This window comes from Bos javanicus, chromosome 11, assembly GCF_032452875.1.
Source record: "Bos javanicus breed banteng chromosome 11, ARS-OSU_banteng_1.0, whole genome shotgun sequence".
NCBI lineage: Eukaryota > Metazoa > Chordata > Mammalia > Artiodactyla > Bovidae > Bos > Bos javanicus.
The window spans coordinates 30671534-30693529 of NC_083878.1; the positions used below are offsets into that span (position 1 = coordinate 30671534).

The 21996-nt window shown below is 39.3% G+C and overlaps 1 protein-coding gene across 3 annotated transcripts in view; it reads left to right on the forward strand.

Annotated features, from left to right (window-relative positions):
* PPP1R21 (protein phosphatase 1 regulatory subunit 21) overlaps positions 1–21996 on the forward strand; it is a 78504-nt gene that overhangs the window by 33072 nt on the left and 23436 nt on the right. For all 3 annotated transcript variants that reach the window (XM_061432303.1, XM_061432302.1, XM_061432304.1), the window contains 5 exons: positions 21–109; positions 2630–2766; positions 12391–12483; positions 16509–16636; positions 20354–20506. In XM_061432303.1, the coding sequence (XP_061288287.1) occupies positions 21–109; positions 2630–2766; positions 12391–12483; positions 16509–16636; positions 20354–20506 (600 nt within the window). The remainder of the gene's footprint in view (positions 1–20; positions 110–2629; positions 2767–12390; positions 12484–16508; positions 16637–20353; positions 20507–21996) is intronic.

The window sequence follows — 21996 nt, forward strand, 5'->3', positions numbered from 1 at the left end:
AAATTGTTTTTCTTTTCCAGGAGACAACTGTGAAATTGAAAACTTTTTCAGAGCATTTAACCTCTTACATATGTTTTCTTAGGAAGATTCTTCCTTATCAATTAAAAAGGTACTTACTGTTCTGGGCCAGGGAGCTTGGGGAATTGTGAGGTGTCATCTGAGCTGTGCTGGAGTTAATAAAGTAACAACTTGTGCCTCTTGAGCTCTGCCTGACCTTTTTGCACTACAACCAATTTGGATGTTTGTGAAAAAGGAAAATCATGGCTTGAGCAGCACAAACTTATATTTAAGAAAACTGAATTGTAGTTTCTCAGCTAGAGTTTCTTCAATAGTTTTGAACTGTGATCAGTGCAATAACCATGTAATGCAACATGAACCAGTATTTTTAGTGATTGTGAATGACACATTTATTAAAGGAAATAGTTTTGGGTATTGTTACCCTTTTATTGAAAACGTCTAGATGGGGGTAATACAATAGTTAACCTCTATATTTGAATCTGTAATCCTTAGGTTTCTTTTAAATAGTATGCTGTTTTTACTATTGGTGATTTAAGTTATAAAATAAAAACTGTACATCCTCCAGCCCTCATAGGATGAGTCATTTAGTAACCTTAAATATTGCATCTTAAACATTCCTGAAAAGGCAAGAGAAAATAATTTATATAACTGAAAATTTGAGACTACTGATTGTATATTTTGATACTTTTGATGTAAAACTACAAAGACTCCTAATTCATCTAAATCTTTTAATCCTGAGATCTAGTCTTTAAAAAAGGCGAAGAATAATGCAACTGGAAATAAGAGAAATAAGAACATATATGTACTATTATTGATATGTATTATTATTGTTGTTGTTTATTCCCTAAATCATGGCTGACTTTTTGCAACCCTGTGGACTGTAGCCTGACAGGCTCCTGTGTCCTTGGGGATTCTCTAGGCAAGAATGCTGGAGTATGTTGCCATTCCTTCTCTAGGGCATCTTCCCGACCCAGGGATTGAACCTGTCTCCTGCATTGCCAGGCAGATTCTTTACTGCTGAGCTACCTGGGAAGCCCATAGGTATTATAGTAGATTGCAAAACAAGGTTTAGGAAAAACATAGATGAAAAGCTTATAGATACTGAAAATATACAAGTAATTGTAGTTTTTTAGTCCTTATAAACTAAAGTAGTAGGTTTAGCTTTTCAAAAATATGAAATTTTGTTATTAAAAAATTTATGTATGTTAAGAACCATCTTATTTCCTAATTCTAACCTAACAAGGTATTTTAGTAACTGAATTCTATGATTTGTGCACATGACAGAATTTTAGGGCTCAGGGAATTATGAGCTCATAATTGTGAATTATAGTTTCCTTCAGATCCTTAAATGTTTTAGTTCAGTATAATTGAAGTTTTTCTGAAAATTGACTCTGAAAGTTTAACACTGAATTGAATATACCTTATTGATTCGGCTTATGTTTAAAAGATTGTAAGAACCATTGTAAAAGTGGTGTTTACTACTTGAAAGAGTTAATGCATTTTTATTTTATCTTAATTTATTTTTTCACTATTACATTTTTAGAAACGCTGGGTAAGTCCTTTCTTGATCTAAGATTCCTATTCTTGGGAATGTTCTGTCGCATATGCTTTCAGCCCTACCTTATCAGATTTTCATGTATTTTAGGCAATTTTTTTGCCATTGGTTTAAATACCACTCTAGTTGGCAAGATAACATGTTCATTAGTAATAAATGGGTTTAGTATTGAATGAAGCTGTCTGCTATAAATAAATAGAGCAGAAGTGTCAAGGTCAAGGGAATGGATGTGATTCTTGATATCACATCACAAGCATATCATTCTTGTGCTAATAACTTTTCTAGCTTTGTGTAAAAAGCATTTTACTTGATTATTGCACATTTTAATAAGTACTCTTAAGAGTCTACATAGTTTTTAACCTTATAATTAAGTTTTCCCAAGCACCATTTAAAATGGAAAATGGTTATATTTTTATGAATGTTAAGGAATTACTTTTATATTGCGCTTATAGATTGGTTTTTCCAATCTGTCTGACTTTTGAAATTACATACACTTCCCTGGTGGCTCAGTGATAAAGAATCCGCCTGCTAATACAGGAGACAGGTTCAATCCGTGGGTCAGGAAGATCCCCTGGAGAAGGAAATGACAACCCACAACAGTATTCTTGCCTGGGAAATCCCACTACAGAGGAACCTAGCGAGCTACAGTTTATGGGGTCACAAAGAGTCGGACATGAGTTAGTGACTAAACAACTCACTGAAAAAGGTTTCTTACTGATTCTCTCTCCCAGTTCCTATTTAATTCTCTTTAGAAATTCAGCCTATGAAGTATTTTTCTCCTGAAAATATTTTGAAGGAAGCATTTTTGTGCTGCTCTCAGGATGGAAGACAGTGAGCACCTTTTCTTCCATTTAGTCGTCTTTTGCTTCATTGGCATTGGAGGAAGCCAGTGTGTACATGATGATATAACAAAATGGAACCTTGTCAGTGAGCTCAAGTTTCTTTTTTTGGTTCATTCTCTCTTTGGATATAGATGTTTGACAATTTAGGTAGTTTCTTATAGCTGATTGAAAATCATTCGGGATGCTCACTTTTATAAACTCTGCCCATTCCTAGCCTAGAAGAAGAATGTGAAGCTTCCCTTTGCACGTCTGCATTACGAGCCAGGAATCTAGAGCTGTCCCAGGACATGAAAAAGATGACAGCTGTGTTTGAGAAGCTGCAGACTTACATTGCCCTTCTTGCCTTGCCAAGTAAGTGTCTTTGTTACTCATGGTTCAATGTGAAGAACTTAGAGTACAAGAAGTTGGAGAAAGGAGGCTGTTTGGCATGTTTGAGTGAGAAGAGCCTGGGATCTGGGACCAGAAAAACTTGGATTCATATCCTGCAGCCCTTTATACATTTATGGCCTTGGGCAAATCGCTTTACTTTTCTGCTTCTGTTTTCCCACTTATAAAATGAAGGTAAATGAGTTAAATTAAGAATGTACAGGGACTTCCCTGGTGGTCTAGTGACTAAGACTTGTTGTTCAGTCACTCAGTCGTATTGTGACCCCATGGACTGCAGCACTCCAGGCTTCCCTATCCTATCTCCCAGAGGTTGCTCAAACTCATGTCCATTGAGTCGATGATGCCATCCAACTGTCTTATCCTCGGTCTCCCCCTTCTCCTCTTGCCCTCAATCTTGCCCAGCATCAGTGTCTTTTCCAGGGGGTTAGCTCTTCACATCAGGTGGCCAAAGTATTGGAGGTTCAGATTGGAGGTTCAGCTTCAGCATCAGTCCTTCCAGTGAATATTCAGTGTTGATTTCCTTTATTATTGACTGGTTTGATCTCCTGGCTGTCCAGAGAACTCTCAAGAGTCTTCTCCAGCACTATGGTTCGAAAGCATCAATGCTTTGGTGCTGAACCTTCTGTATGATTCAGCTCTCACATCCGTACATGACTACTGGAAAAACCATAGCTTTGACTATACAGACCTTTGTTGGCAAAGTAATAGCTGTGGTTTTTAATACGATGTATACGTTCGCCATTGCTTAGAAGGCTCTTCTATCTCTCCTTGCTATGCTTTGGAACTCTGCACTCAGTTGGTTATATCTTTCCCTTTCTACTTTGCTTTTTGTTCCTCTTCTTTTCTCAACTATTTGTAAGGCCTCCTCAGACAACCATTTTTCCTGCTTGTGTTCTTTTTCTTGGGGATCCTTTTGGTCACCACCTCATGCACAATGTTGCAAACTTCCTTCCATAGTTCTTCAGGCACTCTGTTGACCAGATCTAATCCCTTGAATCTGTTCATCATCTCTACTGTGTATTGATTTAGGTCATACCTGAATGGCCTGGTGGTTTTTCCTGCTTTCTTCAATTTGAGCCTGAATTTTACTACAAGAAGCTGATGATCTGAGCCATAGTCAGCTCTAGGTCTTGCTTTTGCTGACTGTATAGATCTTCTCCATGTTTGGCTGCAAAGAATATAATCAATCTGATTTTGGTATTGACCATCTGATGATGTCCATGTTTAGAGTCCTCTCTTGCATTGTTGGAAGAGGGTGTTTGCTATGACCAGTGCATTCTCTTGGCAAAATTCTGTTAAGCCTTTGCCCTGCTTCATTCCGTATTCCAAGGCCAAGTTTGCCTCTTACTTCAGGTATCATTTTGTACTCCAAGGCCAAACTTGGCTTGTTACTCCAGATGTCTCTTGACTTCTTACTTTTGCATTCCAGTCCTCTATGAAGAAAAGAACATCTTTTTTTGGTGTTAGTTCTAGAAGGTCTTGTAGGTCTTCATAGAACCGTTCAGCTTCTTTGGCATTAGTGGTTTGGGCATAGACATGGGTTTACTGGGATGCTGAATGGTTTGTCTTGAAAATGAACTGAGATCATTCTGTCATTTTTGAGATTGCATGCAAGTACTGCATTTTGGACTCTTTTGTTGACCATGAGGGCTACTCCATTTCTTCTAAGGGATTCTTGCCCACCCTTAGGTTTTCTTTTGTTTTATACTTTTAGTTCTTACATTAGGTCTTTGGTCCATTTTGAGTTAATTTTTGTATATAGTGTGAGGTAAAGGTCCAGCTTCATCTTTTGCATATGACTGTCCAGTTGTCTCAGTACCATTTATTGAAAAGACTGTTTCTTCCATATTGAATGGTCTCGGCACCCTTGTTAAGAATTGATTGATCATCCTTGTCTGTTTACCCTATATCTCTAATGAACCTACCAATTTCCTCCTAATTACCTTCAGCACAGGTGCCATTATTTTTGAGGGTACCCCTGGGCTTGAACTTCTCCGTAGTCTGTTGTGAATAAAGTCAATTCCTTTGGGAAGAGATTCAGAGTTTTCTGTTTAAATAACTCTTTTCTCCCTTGGGTTAAAGCTCTGAGCCATAGTTCTGTGCTGGGGGTGAGGACAATGATATACTTCTCTTAGAGTGACATCCCTGTAGGTATAGCGGAGTACTCCATGGAGAGGGAGGCAGCCCCCAGTCGCTTCTACTTGCCTCTTTCAGCGAGGAACTCCTTTTACTGAGCTGGAGCCAGGGTGTTCATGGCCACAGATTCTCAGCATCCCACAAGTCAGGGCTGGGTGAAAGAAGAGAACCCCCACCCCTGAGTCATACTTAACTAGAATTTAGCCTCAGCAACAGGGAGCTGAGAGCAGGATTAGGAATGAGGCTCTCTACTGAATTAGGGGCGAGGGAGTCTGGTGTTCTTTGCTGCACTCTCTGTACTGGGATTGCTAGCTCACTGACTGGCCAGGGGTAGGGAGTGGGTTCTGGTTCAGATACCACAGATGGTTGTTGTTGTCACTGAATTGATACAGATTTTCTTGAGTAACTGTTTCTTCATTAGCTGGATGCCCTTAAGATAATTTCCAGAGTTTTAAGTGGTTGTTTTTAAATAATTTTCATCAGTTGGGCTGGAGAGTGGATATGAGGAGCTTGCTTATTCTGTCATGCTGGAATTAGAATTATGATGTTTGAATAACAGTGTTTTTAGTGATGTTCAGCAAACAGTAATATGTAGGGAAAAGAACAAAATGAGAAATGTGTTCTGTAGTAACAGGTGAAATTCACAAAGACTTTTCATTTCATAGAGATCATGAAAGACATAATCCTGCAGTTTAATTTTGATTCTTAACCATTACTAACTGTGGACATGGGGGATCCGAATCCATTTCAGTTCAGTTTAGTTCAGTCGCTCAGTTGTGTCAGATGCTTTGCGACCCCGTAGACTACAGCACACCAGGCCTTCCTGTCCATCACCAATTCCTGGAGCTTACTCAAACTTTCTGTCCATTGAGTCGGTGATGCCATGCAACCATCTCGCCCTCTGTTGTCTCCTTCTCCTCCCACCTTCAATCTTTCCCAGCATCAGGGTCTTCTCAAATGAGTCAGTTCTTCACATCAGGTGGCCAGAGTATTGGAGTTTCAGCTTCAGCATCAGTCCTTCCAGTGAATATTCAGGATGGATTTCCTTTAGGATGGACTGGTTGGATCCCCTTGCTGTCCAGGGGACTCTCAAGAGTCTTCTCCAAAACTACAGTTCAGAAGCATCAGTTCTTTGATATTCAGGTTTCTTTATAGTCCAACTCTCACATCCATACATGACTACTGGAAAAACCAAAGCTTTGACGAGACAGACCTTTGTTGGCAAAATAATGTCTCTGCTTTCTAATATGCTATCTAGGTTGGTCATAACTTTTCTTCCAAGGAGCAAGCGTCTTTTAATTTCATGGCTGCAATCAGGATATTCAGTGCTTTTTGAGCCCCAAAAATAAAGTTTGTCACTGTTTCCATTGTTTCCCCATCTATCTGCCATGAAGTGATGGGATCAGATGCCATGATCTTAGTTTTCTGAATGTTGAGTTTTAAGCCAACTTTACTCTCCTCTTTGACTTTCATCAAGAGGCTCTTAGTTCTTCTTTGCTTTCTGCCATAAGGGTGGTGTCATCTGCATATCTGAGATTATTGATATTTCTCTCAGCAATATTGATTCCAGCTCATGCTTTATTCAGTCCAGTATTTCTCATGCTGTACTCTGCATGGCAGTTAAATAAGTAGGATGACAATATGCAGCCTGGACATAACTCCTTTCCTGATTTGGAACTAGTCTGTTGTTCCATGTCCAGTTCTAACCATTGCTTCTTGGGCTGCATACAGATTTCTCAAGAGGCACGTCAGGTGGTGCCTGATTCCCATCTCTTTAAGAATTTTCCACAGTTTGTTGTGATCCACACAGTCAAAGGCTTTGGTGTAGTCAATAAAGCAGATGTGTTTCTGGAACTCTCTTGCTTTTTCAGTGATCCAACAGATGTGGGCAATTTGATCTCTGGTTCCTCTGCGTTTTCTAAATCCCTGGAAGTTCACAGTTCATGTACTGTTGAAGCCTGGCTTGGAGGATTTTGAGCATTACTTTGCTAGAATGTAAGATGAGTGCAGTTGTGCAGTACTTTGAGCATTCTTTGGCATTGCCTTTCTTTGGGACTGGAATGAAAACTGACCTTTTCCAGTCCTGTGGCCACTACTGAGTTTTCCAATTTGCTGACATATTGACTGCAGCACTTTTACAGCATCATCTTTTAGGATTTGAAATAGCTCAATTAGAATTCCATCACCCCCACTAGCTTTGTGCACTTGACTTGGATTCCAGGGTGTCTGGCTCTAGGTGAGTGGTCACACCATCGTGATTATCTGGGTCATGAAGATCTTTTTTGTACGAGGAGTTCTGTGTATTCTTGCCACCTCTTAATATCTTCTGCTTCTGTTAGGTCCATACCATTTCTGTCCTTTATTGTGCACACCTTTGCATGAAATGTTCTCTTGGTATCTCTAATTTTCTTGAAGAGATTTCTAGTCTTTCCCATTCTATTGTTTTCCTCTATTTCTTTGCATTGATCAGTGAGGAAGGCTTTCTTATCTCTCCTTGCTGTTATTTGGAACTGCATTCAAATGGGTATATCTTTCCTTTTCTCCTTTGCCTTTGGCTTCTCTTTTCACAGCTATTTGGTTGTCCTCAGATGACCATTTTGCCATTTTGCATTTCTTTTTCTTGGTAATGGTCTTGATCACTGCCTCTTGCACAATGTCATGAACCTCCATCCATAGTTCTTCAGGCACTCTGCCTATCAGATCTAATCCCTTGAATCTATTTGTCACTTCCACTGTATAATCGTAAGGGATTTGATTTAGGTTATACCTGAATGGTCTAGTGGTTTTCCCTACTTTCTTCAATCTAAGTCTGAATTTGGCAATAAGGAGTTCATGATCTGAGCCACAGTCATCTCTTGGTCTTGTTTTTGTTGACTGTATAGAGCTTCTCCATCTTTGGCTGCAAAGAATATAATCAGTCTGATTTCGGTATTGACCATCTGGTGATGTCCATGTGTAGAGTCTTCTCTTGCGTTGTTGGAAAAGAGTGTTTACTATGACCAGTGCATTCTCTTGACAAAGCTCTGTTAGCCTTTGCCCTGCTTCATTCTGTACTCCAAGGCCAAATTGGCCTGTTACTCCAGGTATTTCTTCACTCTTACTTTTGAATTCCAGTCCCTTATAATGAAAAGGACATCTTTTTTGGATGTTAGTTCTAGAAGGTTTTTTTGGTCTTTATAGAACTGTTCAACTTCAACTTCTTCAGCATTACTGGTTGGGGCGTAAACTTGGATTACTGTGATATTGAATGGTTTGCCTTAGAAACGAACAGAGATCATTCTGTCATTTTTTAGATTGCATCCAAGAACTGCGTTTCAGACTCTTTTGTTGACTATGATGGCTACTCCATTTCCTCTGAGGGATTCTTGCCCACAGTAGTAGATATAATGGTCATCTGAATTAAATTCATCCATTCCAGTCCATTTTAGTTTGCTGTTTCCTAAAATGTTAATGTTCACTCTTGCCATCTCCTCTTTGACCACTTCCAATTTGCCTTGATTCATGGACCTAACAGATCTTCCCTGTAGCTCAAAGGGTTAAGAGTTCTCCTGCAATGCAGGAGACCATGGTTTGATTCCTGGGTCAGGAAGATCTTCTGGAGAAGGGGATGGCAATCCACTCCAGTATTCTTGCCTGGAAAATCCCATGGACAGAGGAGACTGGTAGGCTATAGTCTGTGGGGTCACAATGAGTCGGACACCACTGAGCAACTAACACTAACTCTATGGACCTAACATTCTATATTCCTATGCAATATTGCTCTTTACAGCATTGGACTTTGCTTCTACCACCAGTCACATCCACAACTGGGTGTCGTTTTTGCTTTGGCTCCGTCTCTTTCTTCTTTCTGGAGTTATTTCTCCACTGATCTCCAGTAGCATATTGGGCATCAAGCAACCTGGGGAGTTCATCTTTCAGTGTCCTATCTTTTTGCCTTTTCATACTGTTTATGGGGTTCTCTAGGCAAGAATACTGAAGTGTTTTGCCATTCCCTTCTCCAGTGACCCACATTTTGTCAGAACTCTCCACTATGACCCGTCCATCTTGGGTGGCCCTAGACACCATGGCTCATAGTTTCATTGATTTAGACAAGACTGCAGTCCATGTTATCAGATTGGTTAGTTTTCTGTGATTGTGGTTTTCAGTCTGTCTGCCCTCTGATAGAGAAGGATATGAGGCTTATGGAATCTTCCTGATGGGAGAGACTGAGGAAGAAACTGGGTCTTGTTCTGATGGGCAGGGCCACGCTCAGTAAATCTTTAATCCAATTTTCTGTTTATGAGTGGGGCTGTGTTCCCTCACTGTTGTTTAACCTGATGCCAAACTCTGGTGGAGGTAATGAAGATAATGGTGACCTCCTTCAAAAGGTCCCATGCAGGCACTGCTGCACTCAGTGCCCCTAACCCTGCAGCAGGCCACCACTGATCCACACCTCCGCTGGAGACCCCTGGACATCCCCGGGGAAGTCTGGGTCAGTCTCTTGTGGGGTCACTGCTCCTTTCTCCTTGGTCCTGGTGCACACAAGGTTTTGTTTGTGCCCTCCAAGAGTCTATTTCCCAGTCCTGTGTAAGTTCTGGCAGCTCTATGGTTAATGGCGACCTCCTCCAAGAGGGCTTATGCCATACCCAAGTCTGCTGCACCCAGAACCTCTGCCCCTGTAGCAGTCCAGTGCTGACCCCGTACCTCCTCGGGGGACATTCAAACACAGTTCTGTCTCAGTCTCTGTGTGGTCTCTGGGTCCTGGTATGCACAGGGCTTATTTGAACCCTCTGAGCATCTCTGGCAGGTATGGGGTTTGATTCTAAACACGATTTTGCCCTTCCTACCATCTTGCTGGGGCTTCTCTGCCCTTTAGTTCAGTCACTCAGTTGTGTCCGACTCCTTGCGACCCCATGGACCACAGTATGCCAGGCCTTCCTGTCTATCAACAACTCCCGGAGTTTACTTAAACTCACGTCCATTGAGTTGGTGATGCCATTCATCCATCTCTTCCTCTGTCGTCCCCTTCTCCTCCCGCCTTCAATCTTTCCCAGCATCAGGGTCTTTTCCAGTGAGTCAATTCTTCACATCAGGTGGCCAGAGTATTGGAGTTTCAGCTTCAGCATCAGTCCTTCCAATGAATATTCAGGACTGATTTCCTTTAGGATTGACTGGTTGAATCTCCTTGCAGTCCAAGGGATTCTCAAGAGTCTTCTCCAACACCACAGTTCAAAAGCATCAATTCTTTGGAGCTCAGTTGGAGCTCAGCTTTCTTTATAGTCCAACTCTTGCATCCATACATGATTATTGGAAAAACCATAGCTTTGACTAGATGGACTTCTGTTGGCAAAGTAATGTCCCTGCTTTTTAATATGCTGTCTAGTTTGGTCATAACTTTTCTTCCAAGGAGTAAGTGTCTTTTAATTTCATGACTTCAGTCACCATTTGCATTAATTTGGGAGCCCAAAAAATAAAGTCTGTCACCGTTTGCATTGTTTCCCCATCCACTGGCCATGAAGTGATGGGACCAGATGTCATGATCTTAGTTTTCTGAATGTTGAGCTTTAAGCCAACTTTTTCACTCTCACTCATGAGATACTCCACGTCCAAGGTCAGAGAAGCCTCAGCAAGACAGTAGGTGCTGGAGCTGCGGCTGTGCAGCATTGGAGCAGCTGTGAGAAGATACCCCACATACAAGAGCAAAGGGGAAGCCCCGGCAAGACGGTAGGAGGGGTGAGTTCACATTTACAATCAAACCCCATTCCCGCCAGAGATGCTCAGAGGGCTCAAACAAGCCTTGTGTGCACCAGGACCCAGAAACCACACAGAGACTGAGGCAGAACTGTGTTTGTGCGTCTCCTGTGGAGGTACAGATCAGCAGTGGACTGCCACAGGGGCAGGAGCTCTGGGTGCAGCAGACTTGGGTATGGCATAAGCCCTCTTGGAGGAGGTTGCCATTAACCCCACCATAGAGCTGCCAGAACTTACACAGGACTGGGAAATAGACTCTTGGAGGGCACAAACAAAACCTTGTGTGCACCAGGACCAAGGAGAAAGGAGCAGTGACCCCACAAGAGACTGACCCAGACTTGCCCAGGAGAATCCAAGTCTCTGGTGAAGGCATGGGTCGGCAGTGGTTGGCGGTGCCTGCTGCAGGGTTAGGGGCACTGAGTGTAGCAGTTCCTGCAAAGGACCTTTTGAAAGAGGTCACCATTATCTTCATTACCTCTAACATAGTTTGCACCCAGGTAAATAACAGGGAGGGAACACAGCCCCACCCATCAACAGAAGATTGGATTAAAGATTTACTGAGCATGGCCCTGCCCATCAGAACAGGACCCAGTTTCCCCCTCAGTCAGTCTCTCCTATCAGGAAGCTTCCATAAGCCTCTTATCCTTCTCTATCAGAGGGCAGACAGACTGAAAACCACAATCATAGAAAACTAACCAATCTGATCACATGGACCACAGTCTTGTCTGAATCAATGAAACTATGAAACTATGCCATGTACGGGTCGTGGTGGAGAATTCTGACAAAATGTGGGTCACTGGAGAAGGGAATGGCAAACCACTCCAGTATTCTTGCCTGCTGCTGCTAAGTCGCTTCAGTCATGTCCAACTCTGTGCGACCCCACAGACTGCAGCCCACCAGGCTCCCCGTCCCTGGGATTCTCCAGGCAAGAACACTGGAGTGGGTTGCCATTTCCTTCTCCAATGCATGAAAGTGAAAAGTGAAAGTGAAGCCCCTCAGTCATGTCCAACTCTTAGCAACCTCATGGACTGCAGCCCACCAGGCTCCTCCGTCCATGGGATTTTCCAGGCAAGAGTACTGGAGTGGAGTGCCATCGCCTTCTCCAGTATTCTTGCCTAGAGAACCCCATAAACAGTATGAAAAGGCAAAAAGATAGGACACTGATAGATGAACTCCCCACGTCAGTAGGTGCCCAATATGCTACTGGAGATTAGTGGAGAAATAACTCCAGAAAGAATGAAGAGACGGAACCACAGCAACACCCAGTTGTGGATGTGACTGGCGGTAGAAGCAAAGTCCAATGCTGTAAAGAGCAATATTGCATAGGGATCTTCTTTGTGAGGTCCATGAATCAAGGCAAATTGGAAGTGGTCAAGTAGGAGATGGCAAGAGTGAACGTCGACATTTTAGGAATCAGCGAACTAAAATGGACTGGGATGGATGGATTTACCTCCGATGGCCATTATATCTCTGCCCCTGGACGTGAAGTATCTCCTCACAGTCGCTCCAGTGCTGCACCGCTGTCGCTCCAGATCAGTTTAGGTGTCTGTAATCATCACCATTCTGTCTGCATGTGTCTGCAGGAATTTTGAGAGCCATTATGTTCAACATGTCACAAGTGATACTGATTCTCTTCCCAAGGGTGGAGAGAAGATGGTGGGCTCAGTGTTTTGGGTGAAGTCCTCTGGGACAGTGCTTAGGTCTGTGATCTTGGTTTCCTAGGTACAGAGCCAGATGGACTCCTTCGGACAAACTACAGTTGTGTGTTAACAAATGTTGGTGCTGCTCTGCATGGATTCCATGATGTCATGAAAGGTGAGACTTGAAAAAGAACATAAATAAGCTTCGTCCCTTTTCTGAGATCTGCCTGAATGAGATTTAAACAAATACTGCCAAGGCTAATAGACCCTAGATAAAGGCTTAGTAGCATTTGGCTTATGTTAAAGTACACAGCTTACTGCCTTCTGCTTTTTCCATCTGCTTCTTTCCTGAAGGTAAACAAAGTACTGATGAGAAACCCTTGTGTGCAGAACTTTAGCCAAAAATACATTATACTGATTTAAGGGAGGTGTATGAATTTTATCAAGTCAGACATGCTATTCAGAGGCATTTAGCAAAATACCGCACTTGTTAGAGCCCAAGCATGAAGGGACTGAGGAAACAAAGGTGTAAAGTTCCTGGAAATAATGTACTGGTTTTCCACCCTCCTGTGCATTTTTTTGTTGAGAGTACCCATTATAAATCCTGTTTTGTTCAGGAGAAACTTACAGACTGAAGGTCTGTTTTTAAACTTTCGTCAGTTTTCGCTTGCCGTGTGCTCCTAAGAATACGCTTGTCGAAAGGCATTTCTTTTGCTTCTTAGCATATGATTCTGAGTCCTGACTTTTTAATTTATATCTCTGCATGGCTTTTGGTTTCTTTCCCCTCTCTCTTTTCCTTTTGGTGGCTATTGGAGTAGGAGCAGAAAGAGAGGGCAGAGCAGTTATTAAGGACTATTGGAAGTAGGGCTTCCCTTGTAGCTCAGTAGGTAAAGAATCCACTTGCAATGCAAGAGACCTGGGTTCGATTCCTGTTTTGGGGAGATCCCCTGGAGAAGGAAATGGCAACCCACTCCAGTATTCTTGCCTGGAGAATCCCATGGACAGAGGAGCCTGGCAGGGTACAGTCCATGGGGTCGCAAGAGACAGACATGACTTAGTGACTAAACCACCACCTTTGGAAGTAGCCCAGGTACCTAGATTTTTCACTGTGGTGTTTAATGTATGGTTAGTGACCAATTAATGGTTTCACAGAAAATATATTTTAAAAACTTAAGATTTTGTCGGATTGCATGTATAAAATGTGTATATTGGGGGCCCTTCTATAAACTGACACATAACCTGTGTTGCTGGGAATCTATCTTAGTCCCAGTAGTATTACCTAATACCGCCTTAGTCTTGAGAATGGTCCTTTTTGAGGCTTGTCTTCAATTATAAGGAACTGTAGAAGTCGCTGTACTTCTGGAGCTAGCTCTGGTTGCAGAAATCACAGCTTGCATAGACAGATTTGGTGGCAGGTAACGATAATGAGTCCCAACGCTGCAGAACCTAGTCTGGTCCATAGAAAGCCCAAGGGACTAGAACTTTTTTCCTGTGCAGCTTTTGATTTGGGGAGCTCAGACTTAACCACAGTCTTCTATTCCAGAACTAGGCCATTGAAACCACAAACTGCTCTGTGACTACAGATTCTTTGGTTTTGTTTCCTAAGTTTTCCTGTGCTAATATTATGATTTGTTCCTACTAGTATTTTCTCTAGAATTTTGATAAAGGAGGGGCTAGAGCCATGGAGGGGGGCTATCCATTGAGAAGGATCTTAAAGCTTTATTTACATTGAAAAATCTTGATTTTATTTATATTTCTATAAATAATAATAATGTGTTTCTAAGTTTTCTGAAGGTGCTTTTGTTCATATGTGGTATTAGATGCTGAGTGGTCCAAATCAAAGGATGCTGCTGTTACCATTTGTCAAGAGCTGGTGGAGATTATGGGAGGATCAGAGGCCCCCTAAGCCCTCTTTGTGCCTCTGCTTGTTTCTGTTCTTGAAAGTGTACATAATATAAATTTAAAATATTGGGAAACATGAAGAATGGTTGGCAAGCAGATTATGGGCTCTTGCTGATAGGTTTACAGTTCAAATCTGTCTTCTTACCTAGTTGGAAGAGTGTTGTGTATCTCTCATATCTCTCAGAGTCAGCATTAACTGGCATTAACAGAATAAACTTTGTTTTTAAGAGAGCTCTTATTTCAAATCTTTTCCCTTGATCCTTTGCCTTGCATAATTGCTTGGTCCAGGTTGGGAAAAAGGAAGGCAGGCAGGCAAGCAAGCAGGCAGGCTGGTCTTAATATAAAAAGTGAGAGAGAGAGATTTATAAAAATGTGTGTCCTACAAGGAATTAAAAGGGGAGTGAATTAATCTTTTAACAAGTGAGAATTGTTTGATCTTTAGTCTCAAGTCTAAAGCAGGTAGACTGATAGGAAACATTAAACAAAAATAAATCTCTAGGTCACATGATTTCCTTGTTCTTTTTGAAGTTAAAATTTAACGTCAAGGAACATCCTAAATAATTAAAATATTTAGATTCAATAAATAAAGAGTAAACAGTTGAATGGGGAGAATTATTATAGTCAAACTACAGTAGCTTTGATCCACTAGAAGCCATGGGAGGGTTCTTAGTATTATACATCTTTTATAAGTATTTTAATTACCTATACAGTCAGCCAAGATTGCCTGCCAGCCCAGTTGTATTATAGCATTGTATACAGACAGTAAAATATTGAGTAAAACTTTCTGTGGTGTGTAGAAAGATGATGTCTGCTTTGGGAGCTAGCAAGTTCAGTATACCAAAAATGTCCAGCATTCCAACTGAATTTTTATTCACTTGGCTGTCTTATGAATTTATAGAAGATAATCATTTATTTTTTAAAATATATTAGACATAATAGTAATGTACCAATTAGTTGGTTTCTTCACTGTGACAGCTGTACCATATTAACATAGGATGTTAACCATAGTGAAAACTGGCTAAGGGTATCTGGAAACTCTGTAAATTTTTTATAAATCTAAGCCTATCCTAAAAGCTTTTGTATGTAACAGTTTACATATATTTGTATATATACATACAATGTATATAAATAACACAATTTCTTAGCTTTAAATTTTAGAAAAAGAAATTTCATAAAACAGTGATTTTATGCTAAAAATATTATGATCATACCACGTTAAATCTTTCTAGTCTTTAATAAATAAATTTAAATTGTGCTGAAATATCATGGTTATACCACGTTAAATCTCTTATTTCTAAATAGTCTTATTTCCTCTTATTTATCTATAGTCTAAAATCAACTAAATTTCTTGATTCTGAATAAATGAAGGTCTTCGTATACATGCCTGCTATAACAATTAATTTCCATGTCTTGTGATCTATTTTTCGCTTTGTTGGTAGTGATAATGCTGTTGTAACTGAAGTAGTCTAAAAATTCAAAAAAAATAAAGAAATAAAAATTCAGAGGAGGCTGTATTGTAAGCTCTTTATTATTTACAAATATAGTTGTCCTTCCTCACAAATCAATGTTGTCTTGCTAATTCTGTTCCCCCTTATTTTCAGGATGAAATTATTTTATTTCTCAGAGACCCAGAAAACCCCAAGTTTAGCTGTTTGGCGAGTTTTACCTACTGCTGTTTCTCTCTACATGTTTCTGTCTAAGCCTCTCTTCTATGCTTTTAGAACCACAGGCCTTTGTTGTAATTTTCTTGGACTGGAGGCAGTAGAATGTGAAGCCAGACATTGCAGTGTTCAATCCTTATTTGGCTGTGCAGACCTTTCTTATTGTTAAAGTATGTTCTGGCAAACTGGTTAAGATCCAATAAGGACTGTGGATCACCATGCCTATGTTGGCTGTTCTTTTCCAGCCTCATGGTTTGTTTATATAAGCACAATAAAAATTCTCATTTGTGCCTACTAGACTGTCAAAACAAAGTTTTTAACTGGTAAATACTGGTTAGGGTCATTTACGCAGCACAAGAATAAGGACTGACTCTCAAATGAAAGAGACTGAGACCAACATGCTCTAGGCTATAATAGTGACCCCAGGATGGTGTTAAGAGACCCTCACTACTCTCTATTCTTTGCATGTGGACTTGAAACCTAATTGAGATTCAGCCCAATTATGATATTTGGGACCGTCTTTTGTCAGACTTGTTTTGTAAATTTGTAAGCATAGAAATGAGAGGTCAACGGGTTGGTTGACTGTATCCAACTTGTATATAGATACTGATGAGTTTTCATTTAATTGGATTCATAGATATTTCCAAACATTATAGTCAAAAGGCTACAATAGAGCTTGAACTTCCAACAACAACCCAGAAGCTCATAACAACTAATGACTGCATCCTGTCATCAGTAGTGGCATTGACAAATGGAGCAGGAAAGGTAATTTTTCTCTGGTTTATATTGACGTTAAATTAAATTCTTTTTTTTTTTTTAATTCTAGATTTTATTTTATTTTTAATTTTATTTTTAAACTTTACATAATTGTATTAGTTTTGCCAAATATCAAAATGAATCCGCCACAGGTATACATGTGTTCCCCATCCTGAACCCTCCTCCCTCCTCCCTCCCCATACCATCCCTCTGGGTCGTCCCAGTGCTCTAGCCCCAAGCATCCAGTATCGTGCATCGATCCTGGACTGGAATCTCTTTTTTTTTTTTTCTTGATTGACATAGTAGAAAAATTAATCTGTAAAACGATTTTAGATTATCAGCCTTTTTTGTAAAATAAAGTTGTCTCCCTTTTCCTCCTTCCTACCTAATATGTGACACAATACGGAATGCTGTTAAATGTTTGTGATGAGTAAGTGGGTCACTCACTGTTGATGTTTTAGATACCAGGTGGTCTCACTATAGATCCTGATGTATATTCAAGGTCTGCTGTACAGAAATTGGGGTATAGAAAAAGATTTATAAGACTTTTATTATATTTTGTTTTTTCTCCACCAAGATTTTTGTTTGTACCTTTGTGGTTTTGTACCTTAATTCGTACTTTTAAGGTGACTTCAACACATGTCTTCTCATTGAATTCTTTTTTTTTTTTTTTTCCAATTTTATTTTATTTTTAAACTTTACATAATTGTATTAGTTTTGCCAAATCATTTGGATCATTAAGTACTTAATTATTGTCATAAACTGACCGGAGTGCAGTTTCGTTAAAAATTGTTCTATGTGGGCTAACTGCTTTCAGTAGATGTCATATTCTAATTGCACGTTAATGTAAGTCAAAGTTGCTTAGTTGTTTCTGACTCTTTGTGACCCCATGAACTATATATAGTCCATGGAATTCTCCAGGCCAGAATTCTAGAGTGGGGTAGCCTTTCCCTTCTCCAGGGGATCTTCCCAACCCAGGGATTGAACCCGGGTCTCCCACATTGCAGGTGGATTCTTTTTTTTTTTTTTGGTGTTGATTCTTTTTTTTTTTTTTTAATTAATTTATTTTTTTACTTTAAATATTGCCATACATTGACATGAATCTGCCATGGGTGTACATGTGTTTCCCCTCCTGAACCCCCCTCCCACCTCCCTCCCCATCCCATTCCTCTGGGTCATCCCAGTGCACCAGCCCCGAGCACCCTGTATCATGCATCAAACCCGGACTGGCGATTCATTTCACATGTGATAATTTACATGTTTCAATGCCATTCTCCCATATCATCCCACCCTCGCCCTCTCCCACAGAGTCTAAAAGACTGTTCTATACATCTGTGTCTCTTTTGCTGTCTCGCATATAGGGTTATCATTACCATCTTTCTAAATTCCATATATATGCATTAGTATTACTGTATTGGTGTTTTTCTTTCTGGCTTACTTCACTCTGTATAATAGGCTCCAGTTTCATCCACCTCCTTAGAACTGATTCAAATGTATTCTTTTTAATGGCTGAGTAATACTCCATTGTGTATATGTACCACAGCTTTCTTATCCATTCATCTGCTGATGGACATCTAGGTTGCTTCCATGTCCTGGCTATTATAAACAGTGCTGCGATGAACACTGGGGTAACAAGTGTCTCTTTCAATTCTGGTTTCCTCGGTGTGTGTGCCCAGCAGTGGGATTGCTGGGTCATATGGCAGTTCTATTTCCAGTTTTTTAAGGAATCTCCATACTGTTCTCCATAGTGGCTCTACTAGTTTGCATTCCCACCAACTGTGTAAGAGGGTTGCAGGCGGATTCTTTACCAGCTGAGCCATAAGAGAAGCCCAAGAATACTGGAGTGGGTAGCCTATCCATTCTCCAGTGGATCTTCCCAACCCTGGAATCATACTGGGGCCTCCTGCATTGCAGGCAGATTCTTTACCAACTGAGTTCTCAGGGAAGACATGTTCATGTGCCTGTCATCAAAGCCTTTAGTGACTAAGATTTCTCTGAGAACTACCCATACATATAAAACTGAAAGGGCTGTATTCAGGACTATCTTAGCCCATTTATTTCAACAGATCCAACATAATTTCTCAAGAAAATGCTAATCTTTATCTGTGTTATATACCATTATTTTTCTGACAGGTTGACCTTAGTAGGAGGGAGCATACTTTTTTCAAGTGGTTTAAGTTAATCAGAAATGATCATAGATTATATTAGATATTCAGTGTTATCTTTCCCAAAGTCAGACTGGTCTTCGTGACAGTTTGCTCTTGTTTAGGGCTGTAGTTAAAGGGTGTTATGAGATTCTGTCAACTCATATCAGTGCCTACAGGACTCCTTAGCCAGATTATCCTTACTGCCTCCTCTGTAACACTTTCATCTACATGCATTCTGGAAACTTTCTGATGATGATTTTAACTTTGATTCAATTAAGGAAAATTCTGAAAAAGAATATTGACATTTTACAGGAGTCTTTGTATTTGTCACTTTTTAATGAGAACTCTGGAATGTTAAATTCCTGAATACTTCATAGTTTATTTTAGATTTACTTTGCCTGAAACCTTAACAGTTGTCTCAAGGAAAGGTTTTGATCTTCACTCAGAAATTTTTATTAAAATGGTTTTTAACTAAAATAATTATCTGAATTAAGTATTAGTTGGTGGCAGCTGAATACTTAGCTAATGTGATTTGATTAAACTAAATTTTATCATTTGTAATTTTTAAAAAACCCGCTAGGAAGGTATAACATATGCATATTAAAGAACACCTGGGGAATACAGAAATACTAGAGAGGAAAGAAAGTAAACTTTACTATATACTGCCACGACCTAAATGCAGCTTCTAGGTATGTCTCGTCTATGTCATGTAAATGGAATATACAACTCAAGATTTTTAGAGTTTTGATTTTTCTTAATACTACCTAACATAGAATTTCATTTGATATGGTAAAATATTGATGAAAAAGATAACCTTTTAGACCATTAGTGTGTGCTTACTTTTTGAGCAGTGTTTGCCAAGGTAAAATACTCTTGTTTCACAAGTCACTTGTTCTTATTTATTGAAATTGAATACTCTTGAATGTATCCAAGACTTTAATTTTTCTGGCTAATAACTTTCTTAGACATTTTAATTTATAACACCATTTTGTATAGACTGTAGATTCAAAATCATGGCTCAGAAAAAATACAGTCATGGATCTTTGTTGTTGTAAGCAAGTGTTAAATCTGTAAATGACAAGGGTGTACTGAATTTTCAGTCAATTTCTTTCCTATTTTATTTGTAATGCACAGATTGAGATTTACAGAGTGAAATTTAAGTAGAAATTATATATTCAAGATGCTTGTGTCATTTCTTGTGTTGGAGTATGAAACAGTCAAAGTTAAGATGCAAATGGAATGTATAAACCCAAACATACATGTTTGGAGCACAGGCGCAGATTTGGTGAGGTAAACAGCTCATAAACATTGTCTACAGAATAAATCAGAATCAGCCTTGGTTTTCAGAAACAGTAGAATACACACGTCACCAGTCTGGACTGAAAATTTAAACTGATGTTGTGTTTATTATAAATCATTGCCTAAGTATTCTCTTCAAATAAGTAAATGTGGGCTTTTGAGCATGTGTTGAACTTTCATTTGCATTCTCAGTATCCTTAACTTTGCTCTGAAAACTGTTAGATATATATTTTAAATATATTATTGGAAAACAAAATCGATCTTGTCACGCTTGGTTTAGATTGCATCTTTCTTCAGCAACAACGTGGACTACTTCATTGCTTCCCTGAACTATGGGCCCAAGACAGGGAGTGGATTCATCAGTCCTCTTTCAGCCGAATGCATGCTGCAGTATAAGAAAAAAGCTGCTGCCTATATGAAGGCTTTGAGAAAGGTTTGTGAACTCCTGTTAACATTTAAATCAGAGGGAAAATCTGAAATAATTCCAGAGAATGGAAGTAGTTTCCCCACATTTGATATTTATGCTTTATTCAATTTTGAGGAGCAGGTGCTTGGTGGGTGTTACAAGGGTGGAAGGACTTTGGAAAGTAGGATATGACGGAGACCCAAACCTCACCTCTTAGGCTGTGTTAGATTTCCGTTTCCAGCGCCTGACAGAGTTTAGGGTGAGACAGCCAGGCAGCCAATAAGCGTCAGACTTCAGGAAATCTTAAGTTTGTAGAAAAAACAAAAAAATTGAAGTACATTTATAATTTTTTCTCAATATAATGCAAATACATGATCACTACAAAAAGAAATCAGAAGAAATATTTCTGTACAAGAAGAAAATTATGGTACATCAAATTTCACCATCCAAAGGTAGCTACTGTTAACTTTGTTACAGTATATCTCTAGCTCCCTAAAATTTTAAAGTATATACATTCATGCATGTGCACACACACTATAAAAGCAGTAATTCTGGATACATACACTGTTTTAGAATTGTTTTTTTTCCTTTTAATGCATTGTGGATATTTTTATGTATCAAAAATATGTATCTATACTTATAAATTGCTATCATTTTAATGCACCTAGTATTTTATATATAGTATTTCACTCTGTAAATGTGTAATAATTTAATTAAGCCAAGCCATCATTGCTCATGGAGTTTTAGGTTGCTTCCTATTTTTCACTGTTATATGCAACACTACATGGCATATTCTTGCACATGGAACTTTGTGTATTTGTTTTTACCTTCTCATTTCTTTTTAACTTTTAGTTACACATAATGCATAAAATTACATGAGAACATTATAGGTAAATTACAATTCCTAATTCCAGTTCCTTTTCAGTGGTAGTTGTAGTTATCAGTTTGATGTGTAACTTTCCAGACTCTTGGAATATTTATACTCATCTGTATAAATTTTGAACTATACATAATATAAAGACTTTTCTAAATTTGCTTTTTTAGAAAAAACTTGTATGCATGTTTCATTGTGTAGCTTTCTTCATTTAAAGTAAGTTTTAGAGATCTATATCAATACATATGATGGCTACTATATTCATTTTAAACACAGCATGGAATTCTATAATGTAAACGTTCCATGGTTCATTTAGGTATTCTCCTTTTGGAGGACATTTAGATTGATTCCAGTTTTTCACTGTTAGAATTATACTTCAATGGATAACTTACAGCCTCCTTGGGCGTATGTGTGGAATACTGAGAGGTGGAACATTCTGATGATGTGATTTGCCTATTTTAAATTTTAATATTTACTGCCAGATTACCTTTAAGGGCAGTTGTATACTCCTAGTAACGTATAAGGTGACCTAAATGTTTTAATTATTAATTCCTAAAGATGGAATTGTTTGTTCAGAGTGTGTAAATGTTTCACATTTTGATGTTTTTTTCCTGTCTACACTTCGAGAAGGTTACCTGTTTAT